Consider the following 20564-nt stretch of genomic DNA (forward strand, 5'->3'; position numbering starts at 1 on the left):
AAGGAAGGAAGGAAGGAAGGAAGGAAGGAAGGAAGGAAGGAAGGAAGAAAGGAAGGAAGGAAGGAAACATTATTAATTACTTACTATGTACCAGGCATGGTACTAAACACTTTACAAATATTATCTCATGTGATCTTCACAACAACCCTGGCAGGTAGGTGCTATTTTACAACTGAGGAAACCAAGGCAAACAAAGGTTAAGTGACTTTCTGACAGTCACACAGCTAGTAAGTATACGAGGTTGAATTTGAACTCAGGTCTTCCTGACTGCAGGCCCAGTGCTCTAGAGTCTGGCTACTGTACCATCTAGTCACCTCTAAATTTAGATGGATTTAACCCAGGAAAAAGGCTGATATTTGGCAGGAAGAATTGTTTCAATTCATGAAACATGAGGGTTAGATGTACAATTTCATGATGGTTTATTTTTTATGGGCCTTTATTTTTCATGAAAATTACAAATGATAAAAGTGATCAACACATTGCTCAGCCATTTTTATGTGAAGACTGGGTGAGTGTGATTTATGGTTTCAGTAAAACAGAGCAACTCCTAATTCAATAATGAAGGAAATTAATTCTTTTGAAGCAATTTGTGGTAAGCAGCTATTGTTGGCCGAGTCTCCAGACTTGACATCATCTAATCATTTTCTTTGGGGGTAATACAAGGAAATTTAGAAACACTGAAGCAAAATGTCATGCCTGACAATACTTGTATTACTTGCTTACCCATGCACACATTTCTGCATGAACACAAATGCAGCCCCTGGGGCACCCCTTTTCACCTGTTGGCTTCCCATAAAAGCTACCCAGGTTCAAAGTAGACTCTAGGTCTTCATCCACTGAAATCATAGGTCATGAACCCCCAACAATATGTTTACTTTTATTACTTAACCAAAGAACACAATTAGTTCAAATGAAAGATATTTAATAACATTTTTTTAAAAGATGGCAATAGAACATTCCCCAAAAAAACCATGAGGCACAGCCTTTCACAAATATATTTACTTTTACCACTCAACCAGAGACCTAGTTAGTTCAAAATAAAAGCTTTCATGAAATGGAGAAAAAAAAATATGGCAACATAAACTTGCCCTAAGAGTCTGGGGCACAATCTCCCACACATGACAGACCTACAATAGGAAGAACAGGTAGGCGTAGAGATCACATGTGGAGACACACATAAGGAACCCATGTGGCCAGAGAAACTGTGTGGCATCTCAGATATGCATGGGTAACCTATGCCTTCAGCACTAGAGGGCTGCCAATGTTTTAAGATGGCCTCATCATGATGCTTTTCTGGGAATAATCATTTTATCAGCTGTCCTTTCTGGTTCTTTATCTTCATTGGACTGTTCTCTTTGCTGCCACCTACTGGGTCTCATCTGGAGTCTTCAACTGAGATGCTACCCTTTCCCCACATGTGGCGGAACTCGATCTGCCATTTTCTTTTTCAGTTTATAACCTAGAGGATACATTTCAACTCTTAGCGAGAAAGGCCCTCATACATGAAAACTTTAGCAATATGTGGTTTTCCCTCAATAAGAAAAGAGTGTGTTAATTTCCAGAGCCTTAGGGCAGAGTCTAAACTTTACCAACAAGCCAACAAGCTAGACAATTAGCGACACCAGACATTGTCTTTTATACTTGCTTTGTCTAAAGCCTTAGGGTTAGAAAGTCCCCTTTACATTTATGCCAACAATTAAAAAAGTTTGAGTGTATCTGAGGCACCTCGTATTCCCTCTGTCCCCAAGATTCTTTCTGTCTTGTAATACAAAATGAATAAATGAGAAATTCCAAAAACAAAAAGGCTGTATGGAGCTGCTGTGAGGTTATCTTCTCCCACCTCACATTCTCCCTTCTAAATTCCTGCCTTTTATATGCCAGTGATATGACCAGTGACAAACCTCCCAGGCTTGGAGGTTCCATTCATTACTAAGTAGGGAAGATGCATCAGATCCTGAAAAGAACAAAGAACAAGAAAATCACCTGATTTCTTATCCCAGCTATACCATTTGGTAACTAACTGCGTAACTTTGGGCAAATCTCAACTTCTGTGAGTCTCAGTTTCCTTATTTATACTGTGAGGAACTTGGAATAAATATTTATAATCTTTCCCAGCTCTGAACCTAATGTGATGCTTTTTGCAGAATTGCATAGATGCAGTCAACATCTTCTGACACTCTCAGTTGTAGATGTGATAATTTAAGGGTATAATATTTGAAAGACTAAGTAAAAGAAGGAATAGAAATGATCCCCTTATTTATATATAAGATGAATATTTACTCAGACAAATAACTTGGGGAGGGAAATTGGATCTGTGATTTCATTGACACAGAGAGCTCCCATGTAATTTTCCATTTGAAATATTGAAGGAATTCAAGCAAAAGGGTGGGATAATAATGAAAATTTAGCAGTTTCAAAAAAGGTCTGTGACTTATAGGTTTCTAGGGGTAGCTAAGTGGCATTAGAAGATAGAGTGATGCACTTGGATAAAGTGAAGAAAATTGTTGTTGTTCAGTCGTGTCTGATTCTTCATGATCCCATTTGGGGCTTTCTTGGTGGAGATATTGGCGTGGTTTTGCCATTTCCTTCTCCAGTTTATTTTACAGAGGAGGAAACTGAGGCAAATAGGGTTAAGTGACTTGCCTAGGGTCACCCAGCTAGTAAGTGTCTGAGGCCAGGTTTGAACTCAGTAAAATGAATCTTCTTGACTTCAGGTCCAGCACTCTATCTACTCTGCCACCTAGCTGCCCCAGAGTCAGGAAGACTTGAGTTCAAATCCTGACACTAGCTATATGACCTTAGGTAAGTAACTAAACTGTGGTTAGTTTCAGTTAACTCATCTGTAAAAGATGGACAATAATAACACCTACCTCAGAGGATTGTTGTGAGGATCAAGTGAGAGAACATGTAGGGTGCTTTGGAAACCTTAAAGTGCCAACTGTTACTTCCAATTAGTCTGGCAATAAGAATATAATAAGCACTTACTATGTGCTGGGCACTGTGCTAAGGAAGAGGGATACAAATACAAGCAAAAAAGAAAGATAGGTTCTGCCCTCAAGGAGCTAATATTCTAATGGCGCACTAGGGGTATGTTGGAGCCACACCATCATACTATTAAATTTTCAGAGTAAGCTCTTACACCTCAGAAATCAGCAAACACAACAAAACAGGGCTTGATTGATTATATTGTTGATTACCTATACTTAAGAAAGTGACAGAGAAAGAATTAATAGTTTAAATTGAACTTTAAAGTATATAGACCTGATTGTTAAACATTTTACCATCACACCCTTGAGACAACAGATAAAAGAGCTTTAATGTTGCCTAATAAAATGAATTAAAATGAGTTTAGATTTTGCATTTTAAATGTTTATGTTATATTCTGCAGGCCTTTTCATCATTTAGTTTATAATTCAGAATCATTAGAAACTCCTTTTGTTTTTGTCCTTGTCCTTTTGCAATAAAGAGATTATGCCCCATAGAGAGTTTCTACATCTTGTTATCTATTGATGCTATTCTTTGTTTTTCTACAATTTTTTTCCTTTCTTCTTTCCCATTCTTTCTATCCTGGGCTTCCTCTACCTGTTTTTACTCCTCATTTTTCCATTGTTTACTCTTTTTCCTCATTATTCTATCTAAATCTTTCCTGTTATTATCTCCCTTTACTTATCCTAGTTGAGATTTTTCTCCTGCTTAACTTCATCTCTTAGGGGTTTTTTCCATATTCTTATTCTAAGAGCACATTTATATGACACCAAACATCTGGACACTAAGACTTCAGTTAATCACTTGAATGTTTGAAATAACCAGATGCTTTATTTCACATAGAGGCAGCCCAGATTTCCTTGGTTGTTTTCCATGATCTCTCATTTCCATGACCACTCTTTTCTCTACATGTGTATAAATGGGCCAGTTTTCAATTTCATAATGTTCACAGGGTGTTACTGCTAACACATTTGTATTTTCGTCTTCTTTATGTCCTCTCCCTGTTTTATTAATTCTATTAATATTCATTCTATTAATATACTGGCTTACTTTCTTGAAGTCCTTTTATGTAGTTAGTATACTTTATTTTTTTTATTTTATTTTTTTTTAGCAATCGAGGTTAAGTAACTTGCTCAAGGTTACACGGCCAGGTTTTTCTGGGTGTGGTGCTGTGTCTGAGCCCGGGATTCGATCTCCAGGTCGTCCTGACACTGGAGCCGGTGCTCTTACTTGCTGTGCTACCTGGCCGCCCCTAGTTAGTATATTTTAATCTGTGTTTTTTTTATCCTAACTAAAGCATGCTCATTTATTTAAGAAAAACAAAATCCACAAGAATTATAATGGTTTCTCTCAGTGTTTGACTGTTAATATATATTGACTGAGTACCTACCAAGTACAAAGTACTATGCTAGGCACCAAGGGTTTGAAGATAGAAATGACACATTCTCTGCTCTCAAATAACTTATGTGATGGGAGGTACGTGTGCAATGGAGTTATATGTCCTGAGATGAAATCTAAAAAATGTAGGGGGAGGGGTATAAAGGAAAGAGAAGACTAGAAGGAGGCCATGGCACCTGAACTGACTCTTGAAGGAAGATAAGCATCCTGAAAGGTAGAGATGAAGAAGGAATGCATCTTAGGCAAGGCACACATATGTGGAGGCAAGAGATGACAAATCTTGTTTGTAGAACAATTAGCGATCTAATCTGTCTGTAATATACACTACTTGGAGGGGAATCAGAAAAGAAAGCTGAAGAGGTAGCTAGAGCTGGCTGGGGAGGACTTTCAATACTTCCAGCCAAAGAGGTTATATTGGCTCCTAGAGACAACAGGGAGTGGTTCTACGTAATTTTTTACATTCTCAGTTTTCACTGAAATCTCATAAAACTAAGGAGACTGGAACAAATGGTCACCACAACTTAGTTAATTTGGTAATACTAGTGAACACATTCATCTCTTTGAAACATTGCAAATATTTATATCTTATCTTTATGAAGAATCAATTTAAAAAGTTACCAGAGACAGAAAATGGTCCTCAGACCTTTTATTAGGACTAGAAATTTAATATAAAATAGATATTCTGCCTTCACAGTTTAGTAGCCCACAAACTATGTTATATGGCTTGGTAATTTGATAACATTGGCCATCTTCCACTTTTAGGTGGGAGGTGCTTTGCATTTGGAGAAACTTGTGCCAAGGATTGAACCTGAACACAATTTAGCCACAGTGAGCTGTGTTTATCTAAGGTGAGCTACTCTGCTCCAGGGCACAAAAAATTTCTGTAATGGTTAGGTTAGACAACAACCCAGAAGAAAATGTAGCACATATTATGACACACATGTCAGCTTTTAAATGTGCAAATAGCCCTCTGTTCAGAGGGCAGCTAGGTGGCACAGTGGATAGAGAGCCAGTCAGTCAGGAAAACCCGAGTTCAAATGCAGCCTCAGATAGTTACTAGATGTATGATCCTGGGCAAAACACTTAACCCTGTTTGCCTCAGTTTCCTCATTTGTAAAATGAACTAGAGAAGGAAATAGCAAACTACTCTAGTATCCTTGCCAAGAAAACCCCAAATGCAGTCAGGAAGAGTTGAACACGACTAATCAATGAGCTTTGTCTAGGGACTGCTGCTCCCAAATGATCTGAAAGAAAGATGAGGAATCCCCATATAACTCACAGTTTGCATAGGCACTCCAATCATCAAATTGCAGTATGTAAGAGTTTGTGAATGATTGTAATATTTAATATGATTCAATGAAATTATATTGAGTATCTTTTTTAAAAATTCATATATATTTACATATACATTGTTTTATGCTATTTACATTGCCCAATGTATCCTTCCTTCCTTCCTCCCAGAGAGCCAAAGAATAAAAAAGGGGGAAAACCTATCCATAACTAATGTACATATTGAAAAAGTCCAATACTGAATGCAATGTTCCACACTCAAAGTCCCTCTCTCCCAGCTCTGCAAAGATATATGGTAAAATATCTTCTCATCTCTCTTCTTTGGGGTCAAACTTAGACGTTATATTTTTGCAGCATCCCCTTTCTATTTCTTTGTTGTTTTTTGTTTCCAATTACATTGTTGCAGTCATTATATATATATATATATAGTTGCCCTGGAATAATGATTTATTAATCTTAATATTTAGCTTGTGGCACAAATCCTCTTCCATAGAAGATTCTTAATAAATGTTTGTTGAATTTAACTAATGGTGTGTGAAGTAGATAGAGACAGACAAGGATCTTATTCCAACATTCTTTATGAGAAAACAAAGATTCAGACAGTTGAAGTGACTTATCCATGAAAAGGCAGTAAATCAAATTCTTGAATTTATTTTTGATCCACTCAATGATGGATCTACCCACTGACTTTCAGGAATCAGTGAAGAATGGGCAGAGGGGCAGACTGAGAACTCCCACAAAGTCTCTGGAAAAAGAAGCATTCAAGGGCATCCCCAGACAAGCTGTGGTGCCAAAAATAGGATCATATGGACTCAGAAATATTTCCATGCTCATCTGAAGACTTTTGTGTCTGTGGTGGCAACATTATCACCTCTCTTTTTTTGACCCCTATATTTGCATTGATGTGGTCCAAGGTCATACTAGCTTTTTTGGTTGTTGCATCATACCGTTCCCTTATATTGGGTTTATAGTCCATTAAAACTCCCTTTGTTCTCTAAGCACATCTGCCCTATTCCGGATCACAATTTTGTTTTTACCCAAGTATCAAGTTTTACATTTATCCTTAATAAATTTCATCTTATTAGATGTGCTGGCTTGACAAAATCTTAAGGTCATAGATTTAAAACTTTAAAGAACTTAAAGGTTATCTGGCTCAATTGTCTCAGTTCACAGGAGGAAACTGAGGGCTTGAGAGAAGTCATTTGCCCAAGGATACACAGGTAGCAGATGGCAGAGCTAGGATTCAAACCTAGGTCTTCTCCCTCCCAATCTAGCATTCCTATTGTACCATATTACCTTTATCCATAGCTACACTGAAGTCAACAATAAAATACTAAGCAGAATAAGGTTAGACTTAGAGCCCAGTGTTTCTCCACTAGAGACCTTCCTTCAGGTTTCATTTGCTCTATTAACCAGTACTAATAGGGTCAGTGAGCTATTTCTTAATCCAACTAATTGTACTATTATCTAACTTCACATGTCTCTACATTAGCCAGAAAATCAACTTCATAAGTACAATATGGAGGTGGGTGGAGAAGGAAATTGTGGGTAGGTAGTTCTGAAAAGTTTCTAGGGGTTTAAATGGATCACAAACTCCTATTGCTAATTCAGAATGACAACCCTCAAATCTAATGCAATCTAAGGTTATCAGCCTCAGAAGACACAGTGTCCAGAAGGGGGAGATGGTCTCTGTCTCATGAGACCTGGCCATATCAGATCATAATTAGAGTATTGTTTTCAGTCTGGATGCCACATTTTAGAAAGGACAACAAGATGGAGAAAGTCCAGGGGAAGGGATCAGGATGGTGAAAGACCTCAAGGTCATGCTCTTTAAGGACTGGTTGAAAAAGCTATGTAATTCTCAGAGAAGAGAAGACGATGGGAACATGACTAATTTCTTTTTTTTTTTAAAGCAATTGGGGTTAAGTAACTTGCTCAAGGTTACACGGCCAGTTATTATTTTTGTGTGAGTGCCGAGTATCTGAGGCCGGAACCAATCCCAGGTCTCCCGATGCTGGATCTGACACTCTTACTCACTGCACCACCTGGCCACCCCTATGACTAATTTCTTTAAACATTTCAAAGCGATGCCATATAAATGAGAAAATAAACTTTCTGTTTGACCTCTTGAGGGCAGAATTAGGACCAACTGATGGAACATATCTGTAGGTAGATTGTGGCTCAAAAACTTCCTAACAATTAGAGCTGTACTGAAAAGGAAAGCGGGTTATTACAGGAGATGTGGTGGGTTCTTCTGAAATAAAGACTATTTTAGCAAAACCTGGGCTTGTCAAAGATCTCAAAATCAGAAGAAACATCAAATCTAGTCCAATACTTACCTGAAAAAATTCCTGCTCCATGTGATTGTGTGTGTGTGTTGAAGGTGGAGAATTCTGATGTGAATCTCTTCTTAGATAAATATACCCAAGTTTCATAGTCAATTGCTTAACATGAGAATGAGGAGGAGAGCACAGCCTAGGGATCTGCCCAGGACAACCTTTTGAGCCTAGCTGGCACCACCCTCTTTCTCCTTAGGCAGCTTTGCCTTTCACTGATTATTTTGCTTTAAGTTATTGGTTGGCAGAGAGGCCAGTCAAGTCAATGTTAATAGAGTAAAATCAACAGAATGGCTCAATAGGGTTAATTGGCTTTGGATGCTATGAGCTTACCCTTAAGTTGAATTGAACTTGAGGGGAAAGAGAAGGGAACTAAAACAAGGAACACTTTTTATGCACCAGTAGGTAAAATCAGCTATAGAGCTCTTTAGAATAGAAATATCTATTAAGTGCCTACTATGTGCCAATCACTATGCCAAATACAACTCTGACTTTATGTCTATCACTCAATCAGCAAACATTTTAAAAGCACCTATTATGTGCCTCTCGTACATACTACCTATACTACCTATGTTCCCTTGGGCAAAGTTACTTAAAAACCTCTCTGGGCCTCAGTTTCCATATCTGTAAAATGAAAAGATTGAACTGAATGGCCTCTGAGGTTCCTCCAGATTTAGATCTATGATCCCTTGGTCTGTAGAGAATAATGATTCCTTCCTTCTGGACTCTCCATTGACCTCTTCCATGACAATAGCAAGCACTTTAAGTGAGCAGATATCTCTCCATTTTATGCCTTCCTTGAATTTATAATCAAAAGTTCATGGAACACAGAGGATTGGAGAACAAAGTTACATCTATTGTCACACTTTTCAGGGAAGTTTGAACAATTTTAATATATGCATGGTAGACATCTTGATGTCTAAAGACAAGCACCTTTAAGGTCTCATTTTGCTCTACCATATTGTATGCCTTTTTTATAACTAATAAATAACAAGGACATTGACCTTTAGTATTCTCTGCACCTTTCAGTCAATTGTGTACCAATTAAAATGTGGCGTTGCTATATGATAAAAATAATAATGATGATGATATGATGAATAATGATGATAATAATATAATGATAATAACTTTATATAGCACTTTTTGGTTTGCAAAGTGCTTTACAAATATTATTCATTTAATCTTAATAATAACCATGGGAGATAGATTCTGTTATTGTCTCCATTTTACACATCAGGAAATTGAGTCACAAAGTGACTTGCTAAGGTCGCACTTGGTAAAGTCATTCAGCAGGACCCAGCATGTTGGTACTTTGGGGTCTCTAACCCTCTATTTTGGGTAACCTCTTCATTTTCATATAGTAAATTCATATTCATATAGTAAATGCCTAAGACTAGTTTTGAACTTAATTCTTCTCACCCCAGGTCCAGTGCTGTCTGCACTGTATGGGATCCTAGGATTCTAGCTCTAAAATGTCATTTGCAGAAGCCTGCCTGTTTGTTTCTTATCTCCTTATTGAGGATACCCTCAAACATGCACAGATTATTTTCAGATTTTGCAGAGAGAGAAAAGTAGGCATAAAAGTCAGTAGCTAGAAATATTTTTTCCACTGTCTTTTCTAGTAGTCATAACATCCCTGATTTTTTTTGCAGACATTTAGTAGCCTTCCCTCTTTCAGATATCATGAAAAAGGATGCTTTGACACCCTCAAAACTGTTGCCACTAGAACAGACCTTCCCAATGCAAAGGTGTATGGATCTAAAGTATAAATACAAAAATTTCTCTATGCTCTAAAAGAGGGTAAAGGTAATTGTATTTCACAATTGGATTAAAACAAAATGAAGCTTTAATGATCATTAATATATAATTTCAAATAAGTAAAAAGCATTTTTCAACAATCTGGATCATGGAGAATTTTAGTGAGCTCTACTTTTCCTCAAAATATGTATATCTGTATATACATATATAATATACACATTCTTTTATGTATATTATATATTTTTATTACTTTTATTTTTATTTTCAGTTCCAAATTCTCTTCTTCCCTCCATCACCTCTCCCACCCATTGAGCAGGCAAGAAATATGATATATATTGTGCATATGAAGTCATGCAAAACATATTTCTGCATTAGCCATGTCCCTCCCCCCCTCAAAAAAAAAGCAAGAAAAATAAAGGAAAACAATGTTTTAATCTGCACTCTGAGTCAATCAGTTCTTAATCTGTATGTGTATGGCCTTTTTCATCCTGAGTGCTTTAGAATCATGATGAATCATTGTATTGATCAAAGTTATTAAGGCTTTCACAGTTAATTATCTTTATAATATTGCTGTTACTATGTACATTGTTCTCCTGGTTCTGCTCCCTTTGCTTTGTATCAATTCACATAAGTCTTTCCAGGTTTTTCTGAAATCATCCTCTTTTTTTAAAAAAAGCAATTGGGGTTAAGTAACTTGCCCAAGGTTACACGGTCAGTTTGTGTGTGTGGGTGTTAAGTATCTGAGGCCGGAACCAATCCCGGGTCCTCCCAACTCCAGGGCCGGCACTCTTACTCACTGCGCCACCTGGCCACCCCTGAAATCATCCTTATCTTCTCTTATAGTATTGCATCACATTCATACTCCATGACTTGTTTTTTCATTTCCCAATTGATGGGCATTCCCTCAGTTTCCAATTCTTTGCCACCACAAGAAGAGCTGTTATAAATAATTTTACACATATGAGTTCTTGTCCTTTTTCTTTGGTCTCCTTGGGATATATGCCTAGTAGTGATATTTCTGGGTTAAAGGGTATGCACAGTACTATAGTTCTTTGACCTTAGTTCCAAATTGTTTTCCAGAATAGCTGGACCAGTTCACAGCTCCACTAGCAGCATGTTAGTGTACCTATTTCCCGCATCCCCTCCAGCATTTGTCATTTTCTTTTTTTTATCATCTTAGTCTAACTAATACTTGTCAAGTAATACCTCAGGGTTGTTTTAATCTACATTTCTATAATTAATAGTGATTTAGAGCATTTTTACATATAACTATTGTTGGCTTTGATTTCTTCTATTCTGTCCATTCATATCCTTTGGTCACTTAGCAATTGGGGAATGGCTTTTATTTTTATAAAGTTGATTCAGTTCCCTATATATTTGAGAAATTACACATTTATCAGAGAAATGCTTTAAAATTTACCCCAATTTCCTGCTTTTCTTCTAATTTTGTCTGTATTGATTTTATTTTGCAACAACTTTTTAATTTTATGTAATTAAAATGAACCATTTTACTTCCCATGGATATCTCTCTATTTTGTTTTATCATAAGCTCTTCCCCTATCCATAAATATGCTAGGTATTTTCTTCCATGCTCCCCTTATGTCTAAATTATGTGCCTATTTTGAGTTTTATATTAGTATGCAGTATGAAATTTTGTTCTTATGCCTAGACTATTTTCCAGTTTTCCCAGCAGTTTTTGTCAAATAGTGAGTACTTTCCCCAATAGCTTGGATCTTTAGCTTATCAAATACTAGGTTACTATGCTCATTTGTTTCTGTATATTGTGTACCTAATCTATTTCATTGGTCAACCACTCTGATTCTTATCCAGTACCAAAATGTTTTGATGATTACCAATTTATAATATTGTTTGAGATCTGGTACTGCTAAGACCTCTTCTTTCAAATTTTATTTTCATTAATTTTCTTGATATTCTTGACCTTTTGTTCCTCTAGATAAATTTTATTATTTTTTCTAGCTATGTACATGAATATGTAAATTCTTTTTAAAAAATTTTAAGCCACATTTGTAAATCTAAATATTTATTCTATGGACTGCATCACCAGCTAGTGGAATAGGGATCTTAAGTCCAGTGTTTCTTCTTCTTCATCTTCCTCATCCTCATTTTCATTCATGTGTGCACAGAGTTGAACAGTCATTGCTGGTGTATCATGCACAACTATGGAACCATGTACAATAGAATAATTTTGATCAGTCAATAAGCATTTATTAAGCACTAGGGATATAAAGAAATAAATGATAATCCCTGCCATCAAGGAGCTCACAATCTAATGCAGGAGACAACAAGAAAACGTATACAAATAAGATGAATAAAAGATAACTAGGTGTAGCAGCAAGCACCCCAAGCGTCCTCAGGGTTTGCTGCTACCACAGGTTCTTGGATCTGCTTTGTTAAAGGAAAGCAACTCAAAATGGGTTAACAAGCTTACTTTAATCAGTCAGACATATATCATTTACCTTGTTCAGGAGAAAAGGTCAGCACCCTGAACCTCAAAGTATACAGGCATAATTATCAAGACAGAAACATCAAGTAGACAGATTTCCAAACTGTCCAACCATTACATCCATACCCAGTCAACATCTGGGTTTCCACATTCTGGGTTTTTCAAAGCCGTGGGACTCTCAACAACGGCTTCCCAGAATTCAGATCAAATCACAGAACACTTCTCAAAGTGAGTCCCAAAACAAAGCTACACATCAGGGCTTATATAGCCTTCTCCTGGCTCAGAGAATGTAACAACCTTATTGACTCACTGGCCAATCAAGAAGTATCTACTGAAAAACAAGCCTCCCACCCCAGGCTTCAGGTGCACATTAGCCTAGGGGCAGGGAAGATCTTTAAAATTTACATTTCCATTACACTAGGAAATAATTAACAGAGGAAAGGCATTAGAGTTGCAAGGGATTGGGAAAGATTTCCTGCAGAAAATGGGATTGGAGCTAAGTCTTTAAAGAAGCCAGAAAAGCCAGGAGATGGAAGGAAGGAGGAAAAGCATTCCAGGCATTGGGGACAGGCAGTGCAAAGGCACAGAGATGGGAGATGCATGTCTTTTGGGAGGAATCACAATTAGACCAGTGAAAATAGATTATAAGGGGTGGCCAGGTGGCTCAGTGAGTAAGAGCACCGGCCCCAGAGTCGGAATGACCTGGGATCGAATCCGGGCTGTGATACTTAGCACCACACCCAGAAATAACTGGCCATGTAACCTTGAGCAAGTTACTTAACCCTGATTGCTTTAAAAAAAACAACAACAAAAAAAGGGAAATAGATTGTAGAATGCTTGGAGAGGAGTAAAAGAAGACTAGAAAAATCTTCTTGCAAATGAGAAGCCCAGTGATAAGCAAAATCTGACCTGAAGGTTTAAGCAAGAATAGAGTGTAGAATTATAGGTCAAAATACATTGGAGGCACTAAGTCTTAGATACAAATATATTGCCAAGAGGATATCAGAAACCTGGAAAAATCTGAATCCACAGAGCCCCAGAGCTATCACTATTGTCTGTTTGCCATGATGTACATACTGCTTTTGGAAAGAGTATCCATCCATTTATTTAAAAATTTTGTACATTCTGGCTATACTTCCAAGAGCTGTTATTGTTTTCAAATGTCAGCCTTTACACATAAATAGAAAAAAGACAAAATATTGTAAAATGTCCCAAATAGGGGACAATAAGGAATAAATTCATGAATCACTTTAATAAAACAGGCTAAAGATATGTATTGATTACAAGTGAAAGTGTCAAGTAAGTCTTAATTTCTTAGTCCCTAGTATGAAATGAATGAAAAATCAAATACAGTTCCTTTCACTTATGAACACTAAGGGCATTGAACCAAGAAGGATTTTTTTAAAAAAAACAACCAATAAGTTTTAACAAGAGAAATATAAAAATAATCACAATTCTACCTACTGGAGGTATTTATGAATATTTGCCCTTTGGCATGACTGCATTGTACCAAAAACATCCTCAAATTCAGGTACAAACTGAAAATTGCAAAGAATTCTCTATACATTTCATTTACATAACATCCAGATCTTTGAGAACATTGATCTCTTGGTCAAAGAATTAGATAATATTTGCAAAGTACTTAGTGTAGTTCCTAGCACTCTGTATAAATTCTTATTCTTTTTCAATTCCTTCCTTTCCCTTGTTCAGATGTAATAGAAGGATGAATGAGATAAGGTCTGAAAAGAATTGCATTTTTCTTCCTTCTTTCTATAAAATTAAGGCAACTGAATTTAATTCTTCTCCTCTCTGGAAAGATTATCTGCTAACAGAGTTTTTATTTTTTATGTCCTAATCTTAATTACACACACACACACACACATCTCTCCATATTGTGGGTAGACACATATGCAGTAGTTCAAAAGAAATATGAGATGAACAAATTTAGAGACATCTCCACTCCAAGTATTCATGTGGACTATTTGTGCGCAGAGTGTGGTAAGAGCCTTCCTAGGTCATATTGGTCTGATCAGCCACATTCAGACATACTGTACTTTGACTCCCATATAGTGATGTCATTTTGATCCTCTTCAAGAACAAAGGACAACAAGCAACCGACCATGTATACACATACATGAAAATCTAATGTGGGAGACAACAAGCAAACATGAACAAGTAAGTTATATACAAGATGAACAGGTGATAATTAATAGAGGAAAGACATTAGAGTTACAAGGGATTAGGAAAGATTTCCTGCTATTTGGGGGATATCTAAGGAAACATTTTAATTTCTTATATCTCTCTCCAATTGCCTTCCTTGGACATTTATAATCAGAGACTTCTTCCAGCCACTCTGGAGAACGCAAATTGATATTAACATTAACCCAGCATAAGAGACTTTGGAAGACTACCTATAAATATATACATACATGGGTATATGTACACAGATGTGGGTGCATATGTAAACACATATGCATGCATAAACATATATGTAAATATACAGTAGCTCAAAAGATTTGTATGGTTTTATGCTTTAATGGTTTATGTATATAAGTATACTATATATTTCTGTATATGTGTACACATATTTATATATACATATATAAAATATAATACAAATACATTTTATTCATATCCACAAATGCAGATAAATAATATACACATTATGTACATATATGTGCACACATACATAAATACATATGACATCCCAAAAGTTTTAGCATAGTTTTAAGTTTAATAATTAATGCATGTCTGTATGTATATATGTATATACAATGTAGATGCACGTGTATGTATATTTGTTTAGACATATATTATTCAAATCCCTGAATGAAAGCAGAAAGCGTAGCCACTTGTTTTCTGCTCGTCACTGGTTACTGTTTCTCTCTTCTGCTGCAGATCCTAGAGAATTAATCTATCATAAAATCGGCAGATGTCCCAAAGTACCTCAAGTGGCTAGAAAAACAAAAAATGTATTTCATCTCCCCACAACCTAAGGTCAGAGAGATGTTTGTTCTGTTTAGAGAAATACAAACACTGTGGACCATAGTTTCTGAGCCTCAGACATATTTCAGAAAGACCAAAGCATTTCACAAGAGTTCCAGAGAGACATGAGAGAAGATAGAGGGTTATTGGCCTTGATTTGGGGAATGAATTAGGCTAGTAAAGGAAACAATGGGGATCCAAAAGCTGCTATCCCGTCCTTCTCTCCCAACCCCATTTTGAAGGAATTCCTGTTCCCTTTAAGCCCATTCATGTGGTACAAAACAAAGAGGGTTTAATGTCCTATCAATCAATCAAGAAAAAATTATTAAACACCTAATAGGTGTTTGGCATGATGCCAGGTGCCCAGGTTACACAGGAGGACATGATAAGCCAGACCCTTTGTGCACCACAGGAACCTGCTACACAAAGATTAAAAATAAAAACAGTCCCTGCCCTTGGGGAATTTACATTCTGTCAAGGAAAACAATAGTTACATTTAAAGTATATATGAAATAAATACAAGATGATAGGAGAATGGCAGTACTACCTTGGAGTTGGAGGGGATGTGGGAAAACTAAGATACAAGTGTATTGTTGGTGGAGTTGTGAACTGATCATTCTGCAGAGCAATTTGGAACTATACCCAAAGGGCTATAAAACTGCATATCCTCTGATCCAGCAATATCACTGTTAGGTCTGTATACAAAAGAGATTTTTAAAAGGGGGTGGGGAGAAGGAGCTATTTACACAAAAATATTTATATTAGGTCTTTTAGTGGTTAAGAATTGAAAACTGAGGGTACATACATCAACTGGGGAATAGTTGAATAAGCTGTGGATTGCAATCGAATACTATTGTGCTATAATAAATGATAAACAGGCAGATTTCAGAAAAACCTAGAGAGACTTACATGAACTGATGCAAAGTGACTAGAACCAGAAGAACATTGTACATAGTAACAGCAATACTATATGATGAAAAACTGTGACTGACTCAGCTATTCTCAGAAATACAATGATCCAAAACAATCCTAAAGAATTCATGAGAAAACATGCTATATACCTGCAGAGAAAGAACTGATATTGTCCAAATACATACTGAAGCACACTATTTTTCTTTCTTCCTTCCTTCCTTCTTTGATTCTTCTTGTACAAAATGACTAATATGAAAATGTTTCACATGATTGCACATATATAACCTGTATCGCATTGCTTACCATCTCAGAGAAGAAGGAGGGAAGGAAAGGAAGAAGGGATAGAATTTGGCATGCAAAGCTTTTTTAAAAAATTGTTTTAGCATGTAATTGGGAAAAAATAAAATATTATTTAAAAAAAGGAATGGAGACTAGCATCTGGGAGAATCAGAAACGTCCTCCTATGGTAAATTACACTTGAAAAATCAACCAACATGCATTTGTGAAGCACCTACTATGTGTCCGAGGAAGCAACCAAGTGGCTTAGTAGAGAGAGCACTGGGCCTGGGGTCAGGAAGACCTCAGTTCAAATCTGGCCTCAGACATTTACTAGCTGTGTGACCTTGGGCAAGTCACTTAACTTCTGTTTACCTTATTCCACTGGAGAAGAAAATGGGAAACCATTCCAGTAGCTTTGCCAAGAAAATTTCATGACCACTATTGGGGTGCTATGATCCACAGGGTCAGAAAGAGTCAGACATGACTGAATGTAAGGCATTGGGTATACAAAAACAAAACAAAACAACAACAAGAAAAAAAAAACAATCCCTGCCCCCAAGGAGTTTATTTCCTACATGAAATATGCACAAAAGATAATTTGGAGGGGGAAGAAGGACAGTTCTAACTGTGATCAGGAGCTGAATTTTGAAGGAAATTAGGGGAGGCAGTGCCCTCCAGGCCCGAGGGATAAAGCAAGGTCATTTTGACTGAACCATGAGCTAGGGAGGAATGTTTAATAAGGCAGAGGTGGATTGTGAGGGGCTTTAAAGGCCAAGCAAAGCAATTTGAGTCAAAGAAAAGAAAACAATGATGGGGCTGAATTCATTTTGTCCTACGCATTGTGATTCATCAAATAACACAGAAATTTGTCCTTGTTTTTAAACAAAACTCCTTTCTTTCCCCACAGGGCTGTGTCTGTACAGACAAGGGTCCGTGCTTCTGTGGTGGTATAAAAGGCGATAAGGTAAGAATAAGATGTTAACTAACATTTTGCTTCTCCAATCTCATCATGCTCCATTCATAACATCTAGAAAGAGTGGTGTCCATTAGTTTTCCAAATGCTGCAATTTTAATGTATCCAAAAAGAAACATTAACCTGAAAGAATGCCTTGTTCAAGCCCTTGGCTGGCTGGCCTAAATACCAGCAGTTAAATTATAACTCTTTGGGTGGTGAGAGAGGGGCAGATAATTAGTAAAGTGAAGTTCCAGAGGATGTCCCTACATTTATGCTCTGACTACAATCTTGCAGAACACAAGAGGACAACTGAAAACCACTTAGGTCAAGTGGAAACCACCATGGTTTATTAGATGGAGGTTGACTAAACATTGGGAGAAGAGCCAGTGTGGATGTCGTGATCTCCACCTCCACCTAGTGGGAGTCGAGGGCATCGGAGCCACAATCATTTCTGTGAGATTCAAATGAGAACCAATTCTGTGAGGATTTCAAGCCTGCCGTGTACAAAGCATGGGGCTAGGAAATGAACCTGATTGCAAGAATAACAGAAAGAATGCAGCCAAGATCTTGACAATCCAAACTCCATTCATATGCTATTTGTCATGATGCAGACACGCTGCATAGTGCAGTGGGAAAGAGAGTTGGCTTAGGGGTCAAGAGGACCCCAGTTCAAATCCCAGCTCTGCCATTTTCTCTCTGTGTGACCTTGAAAAAGGAAACTTTTTACTTTCTTGGGCTTCTATTTCTTCAATTGTAAAAGGAAGGGGTTGGAGGTACTTTCTGTCTTTAAATCTGTGGTTCATTGAATTGGGTTGGAGTCTTAATTCTACTTGCTTGCTTGTATTACCATATATATCCCTTTACTTTTCTGGGACTCATTTTCCTCACCTGTAAAATAAGGAAGTGGACTGGATGACCTCAAAAGGTCCTTCTAGCCCCAAGTCTATGCTTCTACATAAATGTGTCCAATCTTTTCCTTGTAGATGCATCACTAATTCCTAAGGTCTCTTACTTCCCCAAATGTGGATGTGCCCTCCACTGAGACAAATTGAAACTCTTCCATGCCTTAGGAAGGTCAAGTCTTCATGAGTTGCTGTGGCCAAAAATATTTCACCCCCTTGTGCCCAAACTTTTGGTGCTGAGGCTCCCCAAACTGGGTTTAGTGGATCCTTCTATGTGCCTGGCACATAATAGGTGCTTTTAAAATGTATGCTGATTGACTGAGTGAGAGACACAAAGTCAGAGTTGCAGAGCCCTTCGTGCTCGTCAAGGCTTGTAAAAGTTGGCAACGTCCTGACTTAGCCTTTCAGAAGCCAGAATAAGCTTAGTGCTGACATGGAGAGCCAGAATAGGCTTGAGTGGAGGGTACTCATAGATGGTACCAAGAATTTTATGTAAAAGCTTGATGGGGGAATCTTTCAACTAACTGCAGAGAACAAATGTTTTCACGTGTTTCAGAAGCACTAATCACCTGCAAACAAATAAGATAGTAACCCCAGGTCATTCATATACACATATATATAAACATAGATATATACATATATATGTATATGTGTACATGTATGTATATGTCTATGCATATATATTATCTCAGCAGCTATATATGCTTATATTTATGTGTATATATACTATATGTGTGTGTATATACTTATATACATACTTATTTCAGTAGGTCACTCAGGCCTCTATTGTTCTTGTGTCATTATACTAGCATTGGTCCATTTGTAGCTAAAAATAATAAAATTTCATTTCTTTGTAATCATTTTAGCACTCTGACTTTTCTGTAAGACAAAGGTGTGGAGATGGGGAACTGGGAGTAAGAACAGGGTGAATGACCCAGTTAAACTTGTACCAAAAAAAGGAATTAGGACTAGAAAGACAGGTTTGAGAGCAAATCACAAATGACCTAGAATTTTGTGCTTTTGAAAATTAAAAATTCAGAGGATTTTTTGCCAAATAGCTGAATTATTTCCATCCCTCTGTATCAGAGGCAGGGCTTGACTCCAACTCTTCCTGGCATTTTATCCATCCCTCCTACCAGGTTTCACTTATACATCTATTAACCTCATTGACACTCCTTACTATCAGTGATGACTGTTACTTAATTCAGACCATTAGATCTGCCAGTCCATCTTTTCTGTTTTCCTGCAACTGATTTATCTCCTAACCAAATGACAGATTAAATATGATAGTTCTCTAACAGAACAAGAGGTAGTAAAGCCCACAACAGGAGTGTTACAATTATGCATGCTTCTGTCGCATTCTTTGGCTCTTACCTCAGGTTCTCCTTAAGACATTTTCTTGTTTCCCGTTAGAGGGTTTTTTTTTTCCACTTTATTTGATTCCTTTATCCCCTTTATATTGCCTCACCACTTAGTGTCTGCATCACTCAGCTCTGAACTTTCAGAAGTAGGAGGCTTTTCAAGGTAAAAGTGTTGGGGCAAGGGTGGGGGGCATGAGAGCTTTAAATTTCACAAGCCACCTTTCTTAGAATAGCCCTTTCAGATGATTCATAATGAGTACCCCGATTTTATAGATAAAAAAGCCCTCAGACTTCAAGGTAAAATAACACATCAGAAGTCAAGTAACTAGTAAGAGTCAGAACCAGGATCTAAACCAGGTCTGGTGAATCCAGTCAGCATTTGAAGACCAAAGATTCACATCTGGAAGGGACTTTTGAGACCATCAAGGCTCAACTCCATCCTCTATCCAGCTTATTTTACAGAGAAGTAACTGAAGCTCAAAGTGGTTAAGTGATTCGAAGGAGGTCATATATAACTGAGCATGAGCTGGGGACAAGTCATCCTTGGCCAAATTCAACACTTTTTCATCTGTGCCACAGTCCACTCTTTCTACCATACCATGTTATTTCTACAAATCTTCATGAAAGACTGAAATCTTATGGTAGCTACAATTTCATTATCTGCTATTGGACACTGATAACTATATCCTCTCTGTCTCTGTCTCTGTCTCTCTGTCTCTGTCTCTCTCTTTCTCTCCCTCTCTCTGTCTCTGTCTCTCTCTCTGTCTCTCTCTCTCCTCTCTCTCCCCCTCTCTCCTCTCTCTCTCTCTCCCTTTCTTCTCTCTCTCTCTCTTTCTCTCCCTCTCTCTCTGTCTCTGTCTCTCCCCCTCTTTCCTCTCTCTCTCTCTCTCTCTCTCTCTCTCTCTCTCTCTCTCTCTCTCTCTCTCTCTCTCTCTCTCT

At 37.4% G+C, this 20564-nt stretch overlaps 1 protein-coding gene across 1 annotated transcript in view; it reads left to right on the top strand.

Annotated features, from left to right (window-relative positions):
* Window positions 1-20564, top strand: part of COL4A3 (collagen type IV alpha 3 chain) — a 171507-nt gene that overhangs the window by 47819 nt on the left and 103124 nt on the right. The window contains exon 2 of the mRNA XM_069104555.1: window positions 17315-17371. Coding sequence (XP_068960656.1) covers window positions 17315-17371 — 57 coding nt within the window. The remainder of the gene's footprint in view (window positions 1-17314; window positions 17372-20564) is intronic.

Source organism: Petaurus breviceps, unplaced genomic scaffold, assembly GCF_028583685.1.
Source record: "Petaurus breviceps papuanus isolate PSGF00001 unplaced genomic scaffold, PetGlider_PUasm1.0 688, whole genome shotgun sequence".
In the NCBI taxonomy this organism is placed as follows: Eukaryota; Metazoa; Chordata; class Mammalia; order Diprotodontia; family Petauridae; genus Petaurus; species Petaurus breviceps.